At 36.3% G+C, this 17,867-nt stretch overlaps 1 protein-coding gene across 1 annotated transcript in view; it reads left to right on the plus strand.

Annotated features, from left to right (window-relative positions):
* The window catches only part of OSR2 (odd-skipped related transciption factor 2), a 56,618-nt gene extending 39,386 nt beyond the window's left edge, over positions 1-17,232 (plus strand). The window contains exon 4 of the mRNA XM_055432438.2: positions 17,087-17,232. Coding sequence (XP_055288413.1) covers positions 17,087-17,122 — 36 coding nt within the window. The 3' untranslated portion in view covers positions 17,123-17,232. The remainder of the gene's footprint in view (positions 1-17,086) is intronic.
* Positions 17,233-17,867: the final 635 nt, after the last annotated feature.

The following is a 17,867-nucleotide window of genomic DNA, read 5'->3' on the forward strand; positions in this document are numbered from 1 at the left end:
TCAATTTTGACATCCTTATTGCCTGAATCAGTAATTTTGGCATCAATTCCAAGCTTGCATTTTAACATTTGTTTTATGCTTTGTTCTCGTTAAGATTGTAATGCTTATGAAGACAGGTTCTAGGTGTTATAAGATTTCTTTTTTAATGCTTCACAACACTTGAGTATAGTTTTGGTATGTTGTATGCACTTGATGATGATTTCTTCAAATAAACATGAACTGTTTCATTGAGCATTGTGTACTTTTATAGAAATACAAAGAATTAAAAGACATGATTTCTACCTTTGTGATCCCTACATTGATACTAAGGTTCACATAGTTTATTAGATTACAGTCTGTTATGTGTAATTCTGAAATCCCAGAAAACTAAAATTTTGTTATTTTCTGTATCGTATTTGGCAATAAAATCTAACTCAAGATTAACTCATTTGGTTAATGGCTAATTCAAGTCAGAAAACCTGACTTGAACTGATGTGAAGCTTTTTTATTCTTCATTTATTTCACTTAAGAGGAATATTCTTATGTTTAACTTCAGATATTTTAATTACAGTGGGTATATTTTACATAATGTATATGCTATATTTTTGAAATCTGGAAAATTCTGACTTCCAAAATGTATCTGACCTCCAGATTTCTGGCAATTGCAGATCTGTGTAACGTACAAAAAGTGGAACTTCCCTGACAGTCCGGTAGTTAACTCTTCGCCTTCCAGCGCCAGGGGTGTGGGTTCCATCCCTGATTGAGTATGCTAAGATCCCACATGCCTTGAGGTAAAAAAAAAAACAAAGCATAAAATAAAAGACCTATTGTAACAAACTCAATAAAGACTTTGAAAAGGGTTCACATCAAAAAAATTTTAAAAAATACAAAAAATTAAATGATAAAATATTTAAGTAACAACTGATAAAATAATAGGAGAAATCTCAAACTGTTACTTGGAAAGATGCCTCAAACTTGGTGTCTCTCTTGGGTGTTCCTGCAAATGGCAGGTACTCAGTCTTGGATCCCATGGGCCGGAGGCAGATGATGTGGGAGTGTTTTCCTGACATGTTCAGGCATAAGAAGAACCAGAGGATCTGTGCAAACCAAGTTCTTTAGAAAGCAGTGAGAATAAGAACCAGGGAAGCAGTTCAGTCATCAAGCGGGTAAGAGACAGCCTGAAAAAAGGAGCCAGAATGCCACTGGACTAGCAGGAGGAATAAAGGGTAAGGTGAGAGCTCTGGACAGTTGCAACAACCCAGGTGGTAAAGCTGCAACTTTACACTGTGTAAGTGAATGACTTTGATAGAAAGTTAGAGTTGGGATGGTCTGGTACAGACAATTGTTGCTTGGATCTGAAAGGGGCCTTCAAAGCTCGTTCATTCCTGTACCCTGTCTCTATTTGACAAACCAGTAACCTGAAGCTGCACAATTATTTTTCAAACATCTCGTTAGTGGTTGAGCCACAACACAAAACCAGGCTTCATATTGCCTATCTAGTACTCTTCTTACTACCAAAGAGAGAGTATTTCAATCTGAAGTGGTCATGAATGATTCTTTGGAGGATATGAGATTTAAATTGAGTTATTATAGTAGTTTACTAAAACTTAATTCCCCGTAAATTTATGAATGTATTTTTGTGTATACTTTTATTTTTTAAAGTACCTCGATACCAAGGACTGTCTTAATTTTTTTAAATCCTTAGATGACTTAGGAAGTATTTTGCACATAGTATAGAATAAAAAAAAATGTGAAGTGGAGGCAGACTGAAAATAAGTGTGTGTTACGGAGGAAAGAATACTGCTGGGTCCTGTAAGACCTGAGTCCTAGTCTAGCCCTGCACAGGTTATCTGCATAACCGCTCTGAGATCTCATTTTCCCTTTGAGAAAGGGTAAGATCAAGTGACCTTTACACTCTTATTCTGTAATTTAAGTCTGTGTCTGTATTTGCTAGAACAAAATAATTGCTATAACACATACCTGGTTTAATTGTTTAGGTATTGCAAAGGCATAGATCATATAGGTTTAGATTTTCTGGGGACTTTCAATGGAGAGAGATCTGTCAATATATCTGGGACATCAGATGTTTTAGTAAAGTCAAAGTATAAAATAAATATCAACAATGCATTCACCAGTAGTCATTTAGCATTCACTATGTGTATGCAAAGCATTGAATAAGACGTGTTCTCTGACTTCAGGCTGTTTAGGATTTAGTCAGAGTTTACTTTAAATAAATTTAAAAAGTAAGTAAACGTAACAAGCTCAGTGGAGCTCAGATATGTTTAGTTGGAATGAATCAGCCTCTAAAAAGTGTGGTATGACTGGCCGGTCAACCTTTTGTTGGAACTGTTTAAATTACTTAGCATTTAATAATGTAAATATTTTGATACCGTGCACTCCTTGATTAATATGAAAGTGGTTTACCATCTTTGAGGAAAATTTATAATTCTTAATCAACTCAGTATAATGTTTCTGAGTATCATCAGGGATAATATAACTGTATTCCCCAACCTCATCTTAGTCCCAAGCATGTTAGAGAAGTATCATATTCATTTCATTTTATGTTGTATTAACTAATGGTAAAAATATTTGGTTGGAACTGCATAGCATTGTGATTGACTGGAGAACATTTTAATAAAGGAGATGTAAATAAAGATAACATTTTTCAAAAGAAGGAAGTTGCTTGTGCTTGACTACCTCTTTGGTAAGACATTTATTCAGTCATGTCAGTTACTGTAGACTAGAACATTTGAAGTTACCAGCTCGTGAACATCTTTATGGGATGAACTATTTTGTGAAACTTTCTTGCAGATATTTTCCTAAACAAAAGTTGATTTTTTTTCCCTCAAACTTTTGACAGTATGAAAACATTTTACATTGTGGCTCAGTGCACACATAACATATGTTGGTAACTGAAACAAAACTTTCATGAAACAATACTTACCTTACTATGTGCTGTATAGTGAGTTTTAAGATTCTGTTCTGATCATTGTATCCTTTTGAAATAGTTAGTCTGAAACCCACTAAATTGATTCAGAACTCCTGAAAGGTCATAACCTGCAGTTTGAAAGGCTTGAGCTAATCTCTGTTTTGAGAGCAGTTGCTATGTTCTTTCCATTTGACTTTGTTATTCCCCAGTGCCTAGATATGTGCTCAGCATATAGATGGTACACAAACAGTTTATTGAATGCTTTGTTCATAATCTAGTTTCAGACATGTTACTGTATCAGTGAGGTTTGTCTGTAACAGTTGCATGGAACTGTTGAAAAAAATAATTAGTAATTAGAAGATGAAGGTAAAGCGTACATGAGAAGAGGCAGAAGTCATCATTCACTTAAAAAAAAAAATACCTCAGTAACAGTGTGTCAGTTCTCTTAGAGGTTATAGAATCAAGTCCTGACTTGTCTTTTTTTCATATGCCACTGTTTTAAACTCAGTATTCATTCCACAAATAATTTTATCTTGAAATTATTCTCACAAGCAGATAGTGACTTTCTCCTAACTGCTTTTATGTGTCTGTCTGTGTGTATGAAGTTTACCTTTGATTAGTTGTCTTATTTTTCTAAAAAATAAAATCGATATCTTGTAAATTTGTTTAATTTATTCTTTATTACCCTTCTTCAAATAGTACTCTTTCTTGTCTTCTAATAGTACAAAGTTTTTCTTCCCCATGGTAATGTTTGCTTAAATTTATCTTGAGTATGGTCATTAATAATGTAAACTTTTCCATTCATACTCAATAACTTTTGAGGGGGGATTTTGACAAATATTTTGGTTTCTTATATGTTCAACTTAAATAACATTCTATTATAACATATATTGTTAGAACTAAAATTTCTAAAAAGATTGCTGGGTATATCATAGTTGTTAATTTTTTTTCTTTGTAGCAATAATTTCTATATAGTGTTTCTGTTTAGCAAAAGAGAATTAGTACGGTAAAATTTTCTGAGATTTGATTAATCCAAATAAATAAAAAATACATAATTTGTTATCAGATTTGAGCAGGGTTAAATTACATCAATAAATCAGGTATTTTCACAGTTATCTTGCACTGAATGATATATTATTTTATAATTATTCTAAGGATTAATGTGTCCTTCTCAGTCGTATATTAAGTTCTTCAGTGGAATCTTCTCTTCCTCTCTTTTTTCGATTTTTCCCTCTCTTTTTCTTTTTATATCACACAAATACTTCTGTGTTTTATACAGTGTAGAAACTCAGTGAATGTTTGCTGATTAACGTTAAGCTGTTTCCTAAATCATTTAGGATGTCCTAAATCTAAGACTCTATGATATTAATGTTATATAGTGGATAATGAGTCAGGATTAGAAGGTAGACAACTAAATACTTAATTCTGTTTTTTACTGATTCAGTGATTTTAATCTTCATGTCCTTTTATTTTCTTATCTGTAACCTATTTAGAGCCAATAATTGCTTTTGCCTTTTGTTTAGTTCATAGCATAATGTGAAGATCATATGAGAAAATTATAGAATGTTTTTTGAAAATTTCGAAGTATTCTATATGTGTAGATGGTTCATGAGGCCCTTCGTGTAAGGTTTTGATTAAATGAAATGATATAAAATGACCAGCACAGTGCTTAACACAGAGTAAACACTTAAAAGCTGCAGTTGATATGATTTAACTTGCGTATGTACTTTAAAATTTCAGTTATTTTATATTTCACAGTTTAAAATTTAATAAAGCCTAATAATAACTAATTTTTTGTAAATCTAATTTTCATGCTTTTCATTTTCTGTGGTTCTTTTAACTGGAGTTAAAAGTTCTTCCCCCTTCCCCAAATCCAGTCTATTATTTTTCATACCTATTTGCCATTTTATAAATTTTACATATAAAATAATTAAAATTTATAACTGGATACTTGAAAATAAAAATTCAAAGTCATTTTTTAAATTGACAGCTAATTTATAAGATTGAATATTTTGAATTCTGTATTTTGTTTTAGACAATTTGAATTATTAATATGTGATCATATAATAATGGGACATTTGAGTAATGGCAGTTGCTTTGATTTATACAATTTTGGTTAATTTTTCCCTGTAGCAGATAAATAAAATTTATATTGCATTATTTTTTGTAAGCCATAGATATTTTACCCAAAAGAGGAAGTTTTAGCTAGTTGAAGATAGGAAAGTACAAAAGCAATTTAAACTTAACAGTTTAGATCCCTTTCAGATCATTATATTTTGCTTATTTTTATTTAAAATGTTGTCATAGATTCCTTCATTTTAAAAAAAAATTATCATTTTTTTATTGTTTTCCTTACCAAAAAAGTGATCCCTAATATGACTGGAGCCTTCTTTAAGTATTAAAGGTAATTCATGTTTTTTGCAATTCAAAGTTTTATAATTGTGAGTTATTCAGATGTTTAACTCTTCCTAAAAAGGGAAAAAAGTGTGTTCCTGTGTGTGAGTGAGAGATTTAATTAAATTGAGTCTATTTTTTTTTCTTTCAGAAACCTTTCCCAAAATGTTAGAAGAGGCATAGAAAAACATTTACAGCTTTTGTTTCACTTGGTGAACGAGTCAGGAACTGTTTGCACACAATAATCCAACATCAGCTTAAGTTGGCTCTGTTTTTACAAGAGCGAGAAAAGATTTTGCTTCCAATTCCTGCACATTTTTTTTGGAGGGGGGTTGGTTGGATTTCCTATTCAGCACCACTTTACTTTCATCTTTTGGTCATTAATCTGTTCATTTAAGAGGAATAAGTAATCAAACAGTTTTGTAAAGTACTTGTGTATCTGTATGTGTGTATGATATTTTGTTTGACCATCTACAAAAGCAATGAAAGTACTTATTCAAACCCTCAAGATACAGGTGGTGTCATTAATGTTTTGAAGGCAGGAAACCATACAATCCTATTTTAAGGAATTGTATTTATTTTAAAGTCAAATAAAAAGTTTTCCCTCCTCTTTAAAGTACCTGACTGGCAAGAGAATTTTTATGGTATCCGTTTACAGAAATAAAAATTCTTCTAGTAGACTGAGGTTTGAATAGCACATCTCTTGGGCATATAGAGATCTGGGGCTTACTTTGGAGTTAACTTATGTTTTCATCTACTTACTTGCTGACTTCTTTAAAATGTGTTAATTTTTCATCTGTTTTTCTATTTCTTCGGTATAATTACATTATCTCCTTAACCAGGAGAATTCCTGTCTACTCTTCAGCTCTGTATCATTAATGAAGATCTTTACCTGTGTGTTGGGTTTTCTCAGTACAGGTTAGTACTTGACTTTTGATTTGCTCAGATTCATTATCAGGATTTTTCTGACTGTAACTATCAGTGCTTTATTTCTTTGTTTTTCATGTGGTAGTTTATTTCTTAAAATTTTTGTATTGTACTTTCGCCTTTCTGTTCTCTAATTACTTTATCTTTCAGAGGAGTTCTAATAAAACTGACCAACAAAACAAAATACCCACAACCGTTTTGATTTCTGAAAACCTTGACCCTCTCCCTTTTGAGTTTCCCTTTTATTCATCCCCCAATTATTACTACTTTGAAAATTACTTGGAACCACTTTTAATTCCACAAGGCCATGCTCTCTTTATTCCTAACATTTTTCAAATCTGCACCTTCTATATTAGCATCAATACAGTTCGCAGAGTCAAGAAATTGATCTCTCTAAACCACAAACATGAACAGATTACTTCTCCTTAGGAAAACATTTAATAACTCCCCATCACCTACAGAAGAAAATTAATCTTAGCATTCAATACAATAATTTATCCCATGACTGTGATATTTATTTTGGAAATAAAAGACTACACATAATTCCTGGAATTTATTATGATGCTTTCTTGCCTCTGTGCTTAGCTCATGTTTTTCTTTTGTGTAAAACTTTTTCTCACTCCTTGATTAGCTGGCTGAGAAGGAAGATTTTCATCTTTCAAGACTCTGCTTGGACAACGTGACTTCCAGGAACTCTTATTGGCAGGTCATGTGACACTTTCTTCTTTGATTTTCCATTGGAGTCCTTGCACATCTCTCTGATAGCACTTATCTGTTCATCTGTTGCTATCATTCATTAGAAAATGAGCTTGTTGAAGGCAGGGGCCATACTGTAGTTGGTTTTTGTGACTGAAAGCATTGATAAAATATCTGTTGAACTTTTCTCCACTCTGTGTAAAAGAAGTTGAATGTGCTGTGAAAGGTGCTGGTAAAAGAGAAAACTATGTCAAACACCAGATGTTCAAGCTGGTTTTAGAAAAGTCAGAGGAACCAGAGATCAAATTGCCAACATCTGCTGAATCATCGAAAAAGCAAGAGAGTTCCAAAAAAACATCTATTTCTGCTTTATTGACTATGCCAAAGCCTTTGACTGTGTGGATCACAATAAACTGGAAAATTCTGAAAGAGAAGGAAATACCAGACCACCTGACCTGCCTCTTGAGAAACCTATATGCAGGTCAGGAAGCAACAGTTAGAACTGGCCATGGAACAACAGACTGGTTCCAAATAGGAAAAGAAGTATGTCAAGGCTGTATATTGTCACCCTGCTTATTTAACTTATATGCAGAGTACATCATGAGAAACGCTGGGCTGGAGGAAGCACAAGCTGGCATCAAGATTGCTGGAATAAATATCAATAACCTCTGGTATGAAGATGACACCACCCTTATGGCAGAAAGTGAAGAGGAACTAAAGAACCTCTTGATGAAAGTGAAAGAGGAGAGTGAAAAAGTTGGCTTAAAGCTCAACATTCAGAAAACTAAGATCATGGCATCCGGTCCCATCACTTCATGGCAGATAGATGGGGAAACAGTGGAAACAGTGGCTGACTTTATTTTTCTGGGCTCCAAAATCACTGCAGATGGTGATTGCAGCCATGGAATTAAAAGACGCTTACTCCTTGGAAGGAAAGTTATGACCAACCTAGACAGCATATTAAAAAGCAGAGATATTACTTTGTCAACAAAGGTCCGTCTAGTAAAGGCTATGGTTTTTCCAGTGGTCATGTATGGATGTGAGAGTTGGACTATAAAGTAAAGCTGAGTGCTGAAGAATTGATGCTTTTGAACTGTGGTGTTGGAGAAGACTCTTGAGTGTCCCTTGGACTGGAAGGAGATCCAACCAGTCCATCCTAAAGAAGGTCAGTCCTGGGTGTTCATTGGAAGGACTGATGCTAAAGCTGAAACTCCAATACTTTGGCCACCTGATGTGAAGAGCGGACTCATTGGAAAAGACCCTGATGCTGGGAAAGATTGAGGGCAGGAGGAGAAGGGGACGACAGAGGATGAGATGGTTGGATGGCATCACTGACTTGATGCCCATGGGTTTGGGTGGACTCCAGGAGTTGGTGATGGACAGGGAGGCCTGGCATGCTGCGATTCATGGGGTTGCAAAGAGTCGGACATGAATGGGTGATTGAACTGAACTGAACTGATGCCAAACACAAAGCTGGTTATAGGTTTCTGGTGGCTTTATTGATAGAAGGTAACTGATTCAATGGGGCTTCCCTGGTAATTCAGCTGGTAAAGAATCTGCCTGCAATGCAGGAGACCTGGGTTCGATCCCTGGATTGGGAAGATCTGCTGGAGGGCATGGCAACCCACAGTAGTATGCTTGCCTGGAGAATCCTCATGGACAGCTGCCGTCAGACTCCTCTGTCCATGGGGTCACAAAGAGTCTGACACAACTGAGCGACTAAGAACAGCACAACTGATTCAGTATCCTAGAATTCTGGCTTTTTCCTGTTCTGAATGTATGCATGGTGAGGCAGTGAGACACAGCATTACATCCTGAAAACTCTGGATCAAGGGAATTTTCTTTGTTTGCTTTGTGAAACTCTCTGACTTGGACAGTTTTTGGCAAGAGTAATAAGCTCTTAGATAATTTTAGAAATGATGAGCTCTGTGTAGCAAGGTGTCTTTCCCAGTGTAGGCTGACAACAGAAAGAAAAATACAGCTAACCAATTCCAGGTCCAAAACAGTCTCATCTGTAGCCATTCTCTGAAAGCCTTTGGCAGGAGATACATTAGAATGTTCTGTCCACATTCTTGCAAAGATGGAAATAGGGAAAAAATTGCTGTCATCAAAACAGTTTTCTCCATGTCTGCAGTTTATGAAACTTAACCTCTCAAAGAACTTTTTAAAGAAAATAGACTTTGGGACATTCCTGGTGGTCCAGTGGTTAAGACTCTGCGCTTCCACTGCAGGGAGCACAGGTTCCATCCCCGGCTGGGGAGTGAAGATTCTGCGTGCTCCACGGTATAGCTGAAAAAAATAATAAAAATTATATATAAATGTAAAGGAAATAAAATTTTAAAACATTTAAGAAAGCATGGGTATGCTCAGTTGCTTCAGGCATATCTGACTTATTGGACCCCATGGACTGTAGCCCACCGGGCTCCTCTGTGCATGGGATTTCCCAGGCAAGAATACTGGAGTGGGTGGCCATGCCAACCTCTAGTGAATCTTTCTGACCCAGGAATCGAACCTGGGTCTCCATTGCAGGCTGATTCTTTACTGATTGAGCCACTGGGAAAATCTGTTTCCACCCGTTCTCATAGAACTTAATTCATTCTTCATTTATTTCTTGGAGAAGAATTGCCATATAACTCATGGGAAATAAACTGATCATATAGATTTGAAATGTACATGTGCACTTGTCAGTTTATAACAGGAAGGATGAAAGTAAGAACTGTTTTATAGTTTATGTGAATTAAAACATTTCTCTTGCATTTTGGTTAAATTGTTCAATTAACACTTTTCTCAGCTACTTAATTAAGATTATATGATGTCATCTTATGACTGCTAAAAAGAAAATATAATCACCTTTTAGATATAATTCAAATTTGTTTATAACTGGATGATAATTATACTGATTAGTGTCTGAGGCTATCTTTAATTTTTCTAGACCAGTGTTGTTCAATAAAGCTCCCTGCAATGATGTAGATGTTCTGTCTGTGCTGTCCAGGAGGGTAACTAATAGCCACATGTGGCTACTGAGCATTTGAAATGTAGGTAGTGTGACTGAGGAACTGAATTTGTAATTTAATTTTAATTAATTTTAATTCATGTGGTTAGCGGCTGCTATGTTGGACAGGGCAGATCTAGGCTATATACATTATTATCAGTAAAATTCCATTATTCACTGATCCATAATCTATGAAAGTGTTAGTAACTCAGTCGTATCCAACTCTTTGTGACCCCATGGACTGTCCATGGGATTCTCCAGGCAAGAATACTGGAGTGGGTTGCTATTTCCTTCTCCAGATATCTTCCTAATCCAGAGATCGAACCCAGGTCTCCTGCATTGCAGGCAGATTCTTTACCATATAAGTTACCAGGGAATGCTGATTATATGTCTTTTTACTAGAGTGATGCACATTCTTGTATCAAAAATATCTTCATGGCCTGAAAAGCTCATTGTATTTGGTATGTTTAAGAGAACTAGGCATCTTATGTTAGGCCTTCCCTGTAGCTCAACTGGTAAAGAAACTGCCTGCGATGCAGGATACCAGGGTTCGAACCCTCGGTTGGGAAGTTCCTCTGGAGAAGGGGATGGTAATCCACTCCAGTATTCTTGCCTGGAGAATTTCATGGACAGAGAAGCCTGGTGGGCTACAGTCTGTGGGGTTGTAAAGAATCGGACACAAGTGAGTGACTTAACACACACACACAGACATCTTAAAAGGATACTCTCTTGTTTCTCAAAGGAGCTATAGTTTTGGTACAGAAAAGACAGTGGTGCTGACTCTGTGTTAAGAATTTTAGTATAGGAATTTCCCTGGTGGCAACTGCAGGAGGTAAGTGTTCTATCCCTAGTCAAGGAACTAAAGATTCTGTATGCCGTGATGCATGGCCAAAAAAAAGAAAAAGAATTTTAGCGTAGACTAATAGGCACTTTTTATAAGGTTCTTTCATTGTATTTTCTGAGAACCTTTAAGACCTTCCCTCGTGGCTCAAACAGTAAAGAATATGCCTGCGATGCCTGAGACCTGGATTCAATCCCTGGGTTGGGAAGATCCTCCCGGAGAAGGGCATGGCAACCCACTCCAGTATTCTTGCCTGGAGAATCCCATGGACTGAGGAGCCTGGCAGGCTACATACAATCCATGGGGTTGCAAAGAGTTGGACATGACTAGGTAACTAACACTTTAAGACACTTAACATTTTTAGAAAACTAAAAACCGGAAAGTTTACATACTAATCACTATCCAAGAATGTCACCATTTTTATGAGGATGTAATCAAACACTTTTGTTAATTGAAGTCTGTGCCTTGGAGTTCCTGGTAGAGGGAATTACCAAAGGGGGAAGTTGAAAAACAAGGACAAAGGAAGGAATGAGGCAGAGAAGCTAATTTGCCCTAGGAACTCTAAACTGATCTAGAACATGTACACGGGTTTTTAACTCATCTCTGTTGAGATCCCCAATTACTTCAGAGTTCTGGGAAGATGGGTATTATGAAAGTGAGAAGACAAGGGAAAATTGCCTGGAAGATATTCCTGCTGAGTGGGAGGAGATGAGATTAATGGTTAGCCAGAGCAGTCTAGAATACATCAGGCGTGCAGTCTAACTCCAGTTATGCTTCTGTTACACTGGAATAAGATCATCTTTATTTCAACTGGTTGTTTTTTATCCTATTTTCTAATGATGAGTATCTTTAATTAAAGTATAAGGTATATTTGCTATATAATATTTTAATGTTTCTTGGTTAGTGCCTAAAGAAATTTTGCTATGTGAAAAGCCATTATTATTCCTTATCATTTTCCTCCACAAGGAGTCAAATATGGAAATCAATTACAGTGCATTTTCCACCACCTGTTGAGGTGATTGGTTTCCCTGGTGGCTTGGGCGGTAAAGAATCTGCCTGAAATGCTGGAAACCTGGGTTTGATTCCTGGGTTGGGAAGATCCCCTGGAGGAGGGCATGGCAACCCACTCCAGTATCCTTGCCTGGAGAATCCCCATGGACAGAAGAACCTGGCGAGCTATAGTCCATGGGGTCGCAGAATCAGACATGACTGAGTGACTAAGCACATTGAGGTGATAGTTCCACCAATCTGAAACTAAGTTAGCCATTTAACTTAGTTAAGTCTTAGCCAGTAAGAATTCATTATTGTGGAGTAAATAAAAACCAATTCAAGTCTTTAAATTAAAATTAATCTAAGATTTTATTAACTTTCTCTTGGAATCATATTAAATCTTGGTGATGTGCTTATACCTCTGAGCAGGCAGGTTCTTGAAAATTTAGATTTTCAAGCAGAAAATCCGAATAAAATGTCTCAAGACATTCTTGGCACATTTAGAAGCATGAAGTGCCAAAAACTTTCATGAGAAAAAGACAACTTGTTTTCTCAAGATTTCTAGTCCAGCTTGGGAAATGCAACGAAGAGGAGATTAACTCCTAGAACTGTCTTTAGCTTGTGGAAGAGAAACCGAAGACCAGAAGTTAAGTAACAGAAAGCAGAGTAGTAAACCGGTGTTGCCATCTGTGTCTGCTCGATAGAAGGGAAAGATAAAGGGTGTGCACGTGTGTGAGCAAAGGTATAAAGTGCAGGCCTTCAGCGGCTCAAGGTCAGTGAAAATAATGAGTATTGGAGTTGATTTGCTTCCAGCTTTCAATTTGTTTCCAACTGTAAAAATGGTTTAATGAATGTAATGTGCTTGGAATCATAACCTCCTTTTTTCTCATCAGCATCTTTCTCATTTATCTTTTTTTAGAAAACTACAGTAACATTTTATTAAGTGGAAATACCAAGTCAAAAAAAAATCTGCAAATATTTTGAGTCCACATTTGATTTTTTTAGGTTTGACATTCTTTTTTTTTCTTTGGTTTTGTTTTCACGTATTAATCTACTTTTCTCATAAGCATTCCTTTCATTTTCATTCCTTTCAAGGCATACGCTCATGTATGGCTTTGGTTTCTTTCTTTTCTCTATTTCATTGTTACATGTTATATCAGGACTTTTTACAAAAGTAACAATTTGTGAAGTGAAATTGGATTTTTCCTTCAGTTTTGTTTTTCTGTTGTCCTTCAGTGGCTGAGTTGGGTCCTCCTCTTTGTGACCCTTGGACTGCAGCAGCCAGGCTTCCTTGTCCTTCACTCACAGTCTCCCAGAGATTGCTCAGACCCATGTGCATCGAGTCGGTGATGCCATCCAACCGTCTCATCCTCTGTCGCCCCCTTCTCCTCCTGCCCTCAATCTTTCCCAGCATCAGAGTTTTCCAGTGAGTTGTCTCATCATATTAAGCAGCCAAAGTATTAGAATTCGGCTTCAGAAGCAATTCTTGTTTTTCTGTCCATTCACTTATTTTTTTCATTTCTATTTCCTTTCTCCCACCTTTGCCTCTCCCCACTTTTTATTCCATTTCTTCAGAAGGAAATACCCATTTATTGTGTGCCAACTGTTTGCCAAGCTCTTTGCATTTCACATTTACAGAGAAGAAGTTGTGTACCTTGCCTAAGGTCACAATGCTAAACAATGGATGAGTTGTTTTAAATCCACCATCTGCCTAACTCTGAAACCTTCTGTCTCCAGTATGCCCTGTTTATCCCTTTGAAGTCATTCTTCAGCTCTGTTCGTTCTTCCCACCCTTCTTCCCGTCTCTTGTTTCTTCTCTGGCAGCGTTTTTCTCTGTGAGTTTCCCTCCCAACATGTGCTTTTCCAGCTTTCTCTCGAGGTCTCTCAAACTCTTTGCTTCATTTTTCTCCTCGTTCGCAGAGTTGTTTTTCTTCTAGCGAGAAAGCAGAAGTGGCACCAAAAAATGACGGTATATTTTTTGAAAAGGTTTATTTATTTATTTAGTCACGGCTGTGCTGGGTCTTTGCTGCTGTGCCCGGGGCCTTCTCAGGTTGTGGTAAGTTGGAGCCACTCTCCAGTTGCCGTGCTCGGGTCTCTCCTGTAGTGGAGCATGGGCTCTGGAGCACTGGCTCTGTAGTTGTGGCGCATGGGCTTAGCTGTCCCATGGCATGTGGGACCTTTCCAGACCAGATATCGAACCCGTGTCCCCTGCCTCGGCAGGTGGATTCCTTACCACTGAGCCACCAGGGAAGCCCCTGATTGTATTTTTTGAATTAAATATCTTAAAATTGTGTATATTTCCCGACCTTGTAATTCTACATTTAGTCTCAGGAAATCACAGAGATGTATGCAAAATGTGTATACAGGGAAGAAAACCCAAGCATCATTTGTAGTTTTAAAAAATTAAAATAATTTTAATGCTAACAGTGGAGTTAAATATGGGTTAAGTAAACCCTAGAAAACATATAATGTAATAATAATGACATAGAAAAATGTTCATGATGTATTATTTTAAAAATTCACTGATTATGAAAACTCATTTATTATTAAGTTATCCTTCATACAAAAGAGAATTAAAATGTACATATTTAATTTAAAGAAAAAATGAATACCTGTATCAACAACACACTTATTAAAATGAACATTACTAATTTTTTTAAATCCCCCATAAGACACTGTATAAGTGTAAGAAGCAAAACAGCATCTTAGTATATAAAAATAATAGTATGTTCAGTATAACTTTAGTGAAAAATATATGTATAGTAGATATATATATATGTATATATATAAAATGTTAGCAATTGTTACCTCAGGTTGATGTCATTGTAGGTGAATTTAACTTTTTTAATTTCTAATTTTTTATTTCATTTTTTTACAATGAACACTTATCAGACTTATAACTGTAATAAAATTTCACAAAAAATGTTATATATATATATATAAAACTTTACTATCATTATCTTTTTTGGTGATAAGGGTAGATTGAAAAGTCAAGAAAATATTTTCTTTTGAGGCTGGGAAGACAATAATAAGAGACTGGAAAGTAAAATGATTGTTTATAATTAATCATTAAACGCAAAAGTTTTTAAATCTTCTTAGTGTAACAATCGGAGAAGGCAATGGCAAGCCATTCCAGTACTCTTGCCTAGAAAATCCCATGGATGGAGGAGCCTGGTGGGCTGTAGTCCATGGGGTCGCTAAGGGTCGGACACGACTGAGCGACTTCACTTTCACTTTTTACTTTCACACATTGGAGAAGGAAATGGCAACCCACTCCAGTGTTCTTGCCTGGAGAATCCCAGGGACGGGGCAGCCTGGTAGGCTTCCGTCTATGGGGTCACACAGAGTCGGACACGACTGAAGTGACTTAGCAGCAGCAGCAGCAGCAGCAGTGTAACAATGCTAATTTCTTTGAGGTGCAAGTTCTACTAGGTCACTTGAGTAAAAGAAACACAAGTGTGTAAGTGCCCCAGGTATTTGCTATAGACAGAGAAGGAGTTCCTCCCCACTTGCTGTGGTCAAAGATCTTATCAAGAAGGAAGACTTTTTTTGGACTTTAAAGGGCACAGAAGATTTACATCAGCATTGCCAAACTTTATAGTCTTGGACTCCTTACTAATACTTTTCAAAATTATTGAGACATCACCCTGATACCAAAACCAAAGATATCACAAAAAAAGAAAATTACAGACCAGTATCACTGATGAACATAGACACAAAAATCCTCAACAAAATACTAGCAAATAGAATTCAACAACACATTATAAAGATCATACACCATGATCAAGTAGGATTTATTTATCCCAGGAAAGCAAGAATTCTTCAACATATGCAAATTAGTCAGTATGATATACCATATTAAAGTAAGGAATAAAACCTATATGATCACCTCAATAGACTCAGAAAAAGCTTTTGACAAAATTTGACACCCATTTATGATAAAAACTCTCCAGACAGTGGGCATAAAGGAAACCTCCCTCAACATAATGAAGGCCATATACAACAAACCCACAGCAAACATCATTCTCAGTGGTGAAAAATTGAAAGCATTTCCTCTAAGATGAGGAGCAAGACAAATATGTCCACTCTTGGTACTATTATTCAACATAGTATTAAAAGTCCTAACCACAGGAATCAGAGAAGAAAAAGAAATAAAAGGAATACAAAGTAGAAAAAAAGAAGTAAAACTGTCATTTGCAAATGACATGATATGATACATAGAAAATCCTAAAGATGCCACCAGAAAACTACTAGAACTAATCAGTGAATTTGGTAAGGTTGCAGGATACAAAATTAATGCACAGAAATCTCTTGCATTCCTGTACACTATCAATAAAAATTGTTGAGGACATCAGTGATATTTTGTTTATGTGAGTTATATATCTATTCATATTTATCATGGTGGGGGTTTAGTCGCTAACCTCTTTCCAAATCTTGTGACCCCCATGGACTGTAGCCTGCCAGGCTCCTTTGTCCATGGGATTTTCCAGGCAAGAATACTGGAGTAGGTTGCCATTTCCTTCTCCAGGGGATCTTCCCAACCAAGGGATTGAACCCTGGTCATATGCATTGCAGGCGATTTTCTGCATTGCAGGTGGATTCTTTACAGACTGAGCCACCAGGATTATATATTTATCATATTAGAAATTAAATCAAGAAAATTTAAAATACTTGTCAATGTAATTTAAATAAATTACATGTTAAGGTAAATAATTTTATAAAAAATATCTGTGTTTTCCAGAACAAAACCATTTAGTCAGAAAAATGATGTTGTTTTACATTTTGCATTTTTAAAAATTTATTTACTCTTTGCATTTTAATATTTGGCAACAGAAGACAGCTGGATTCTGTCATCTGCTCTGTTGTGATATCAAATGTCTTATGGCTTCTGGAAAACTCCACTGTATACTTGTGAGAGAATGAGGTGGAAAAGTAAATGGCATCTTAGTACTATGAACATAGTGTTGATATCATGGCTTCCCCTGAGAATCATTTTGAGAATTACTAATTAAGATAGACTGAGGACAAAATAGAGGAATGGCGTAATCTCAGAGGTAGGAAAACATAAAGCATTATCAGAGAGAGTGGACACACCAATTTGGTTGTTCTGAAGGATTCATATCGGGGGACGTGCAAGAGATACGGTTAGAAATGTAGTTGGGAACATTATGTCAGTTAAAAAATACCAGTTTCCTTATTTAATACTGTAATTGCTAGCCTCTACTTTTGGCTTCAGAAAACTTCAGGAAAAGGGTGATAGAAGAGAAAAGTATAAGGTATGTGGCTGGCAGTATTCCTATTGACTCACTGATTGCTTTTTTTCATTTAATTTGTTTAGGATCTGCTACATTTCAAGCATCAAGACAAGAAGTAGTGATACAAAAGTGATAATGACACAGTCCCTACCCTTTTAACAGCTCTCGATCAAGCGGGAGAGTCAGGATGTTAAAAGGTAAGTGATTCATCCTTTAAACTGACTGACTTGGAAGTGTAATGAACATGTTGTGAGATGGAAAGGAAGTCTTAAAGACTGAAGCCCCAAATACCGACAGCCAGTCATATCGAACCTTCATGAAAAATACTGGAAGTATGGGGTTGACAAATACAGAGCTGGAATTAATAGAGCACATCTGTGGGAGATGGTCAGATGGTGGTATAGGAGACTTTCCTGAATGTATCTTCTCTTTTGGAAAGTACAAAATCTTTTGTACAAATGTACAAAATCCCTTTCTCCTAAATCTCTACAGAATATTTCCACTGCCAGGCCTGGGAGACACCATCAATTATCTCAAAACCCTGCTTCTCTTCATCTGCATCACCTTTTCCAGTCTGTTCTCCTCTGTGACCCAGTAATTAGAGTGAAGAGGAGGAAGAAATTAAGATAATTACAGCAGCTTTAAACCAGCACCAGGACACCTTTGCTTGCCCATACAATTATGATTAAATAAGTAAATAAGTAAACTGTCTCCCAGCACCACCTGCAGGGGATGAAGAAGGCTGCAACAGGATTTAGTACTTCTCTGCCAGAGTATCTTCAAGCCAACGTTCCTTTATTGAGCATCTATTAAGAGCCTGATTTTAGTAGCTGAGGACAACACAAAAAGCTTAGTAAGAGATCT

The sequence above is a fragment of the Moschus berezovskii genome, chromosome 16, assembly GCF_049115385.1.
Source record: "Moschus berezovskii isolate FMDL1 chromosome 16, NW_MosBer_1.0, whole genome shotgun sequence".
Taxonomy (NCBI): Eukaryota; Metazoa; Chordata; class Mammalia; order Artiodactyla; family Moschidae; genus Moschus; species Moschus berezovskii.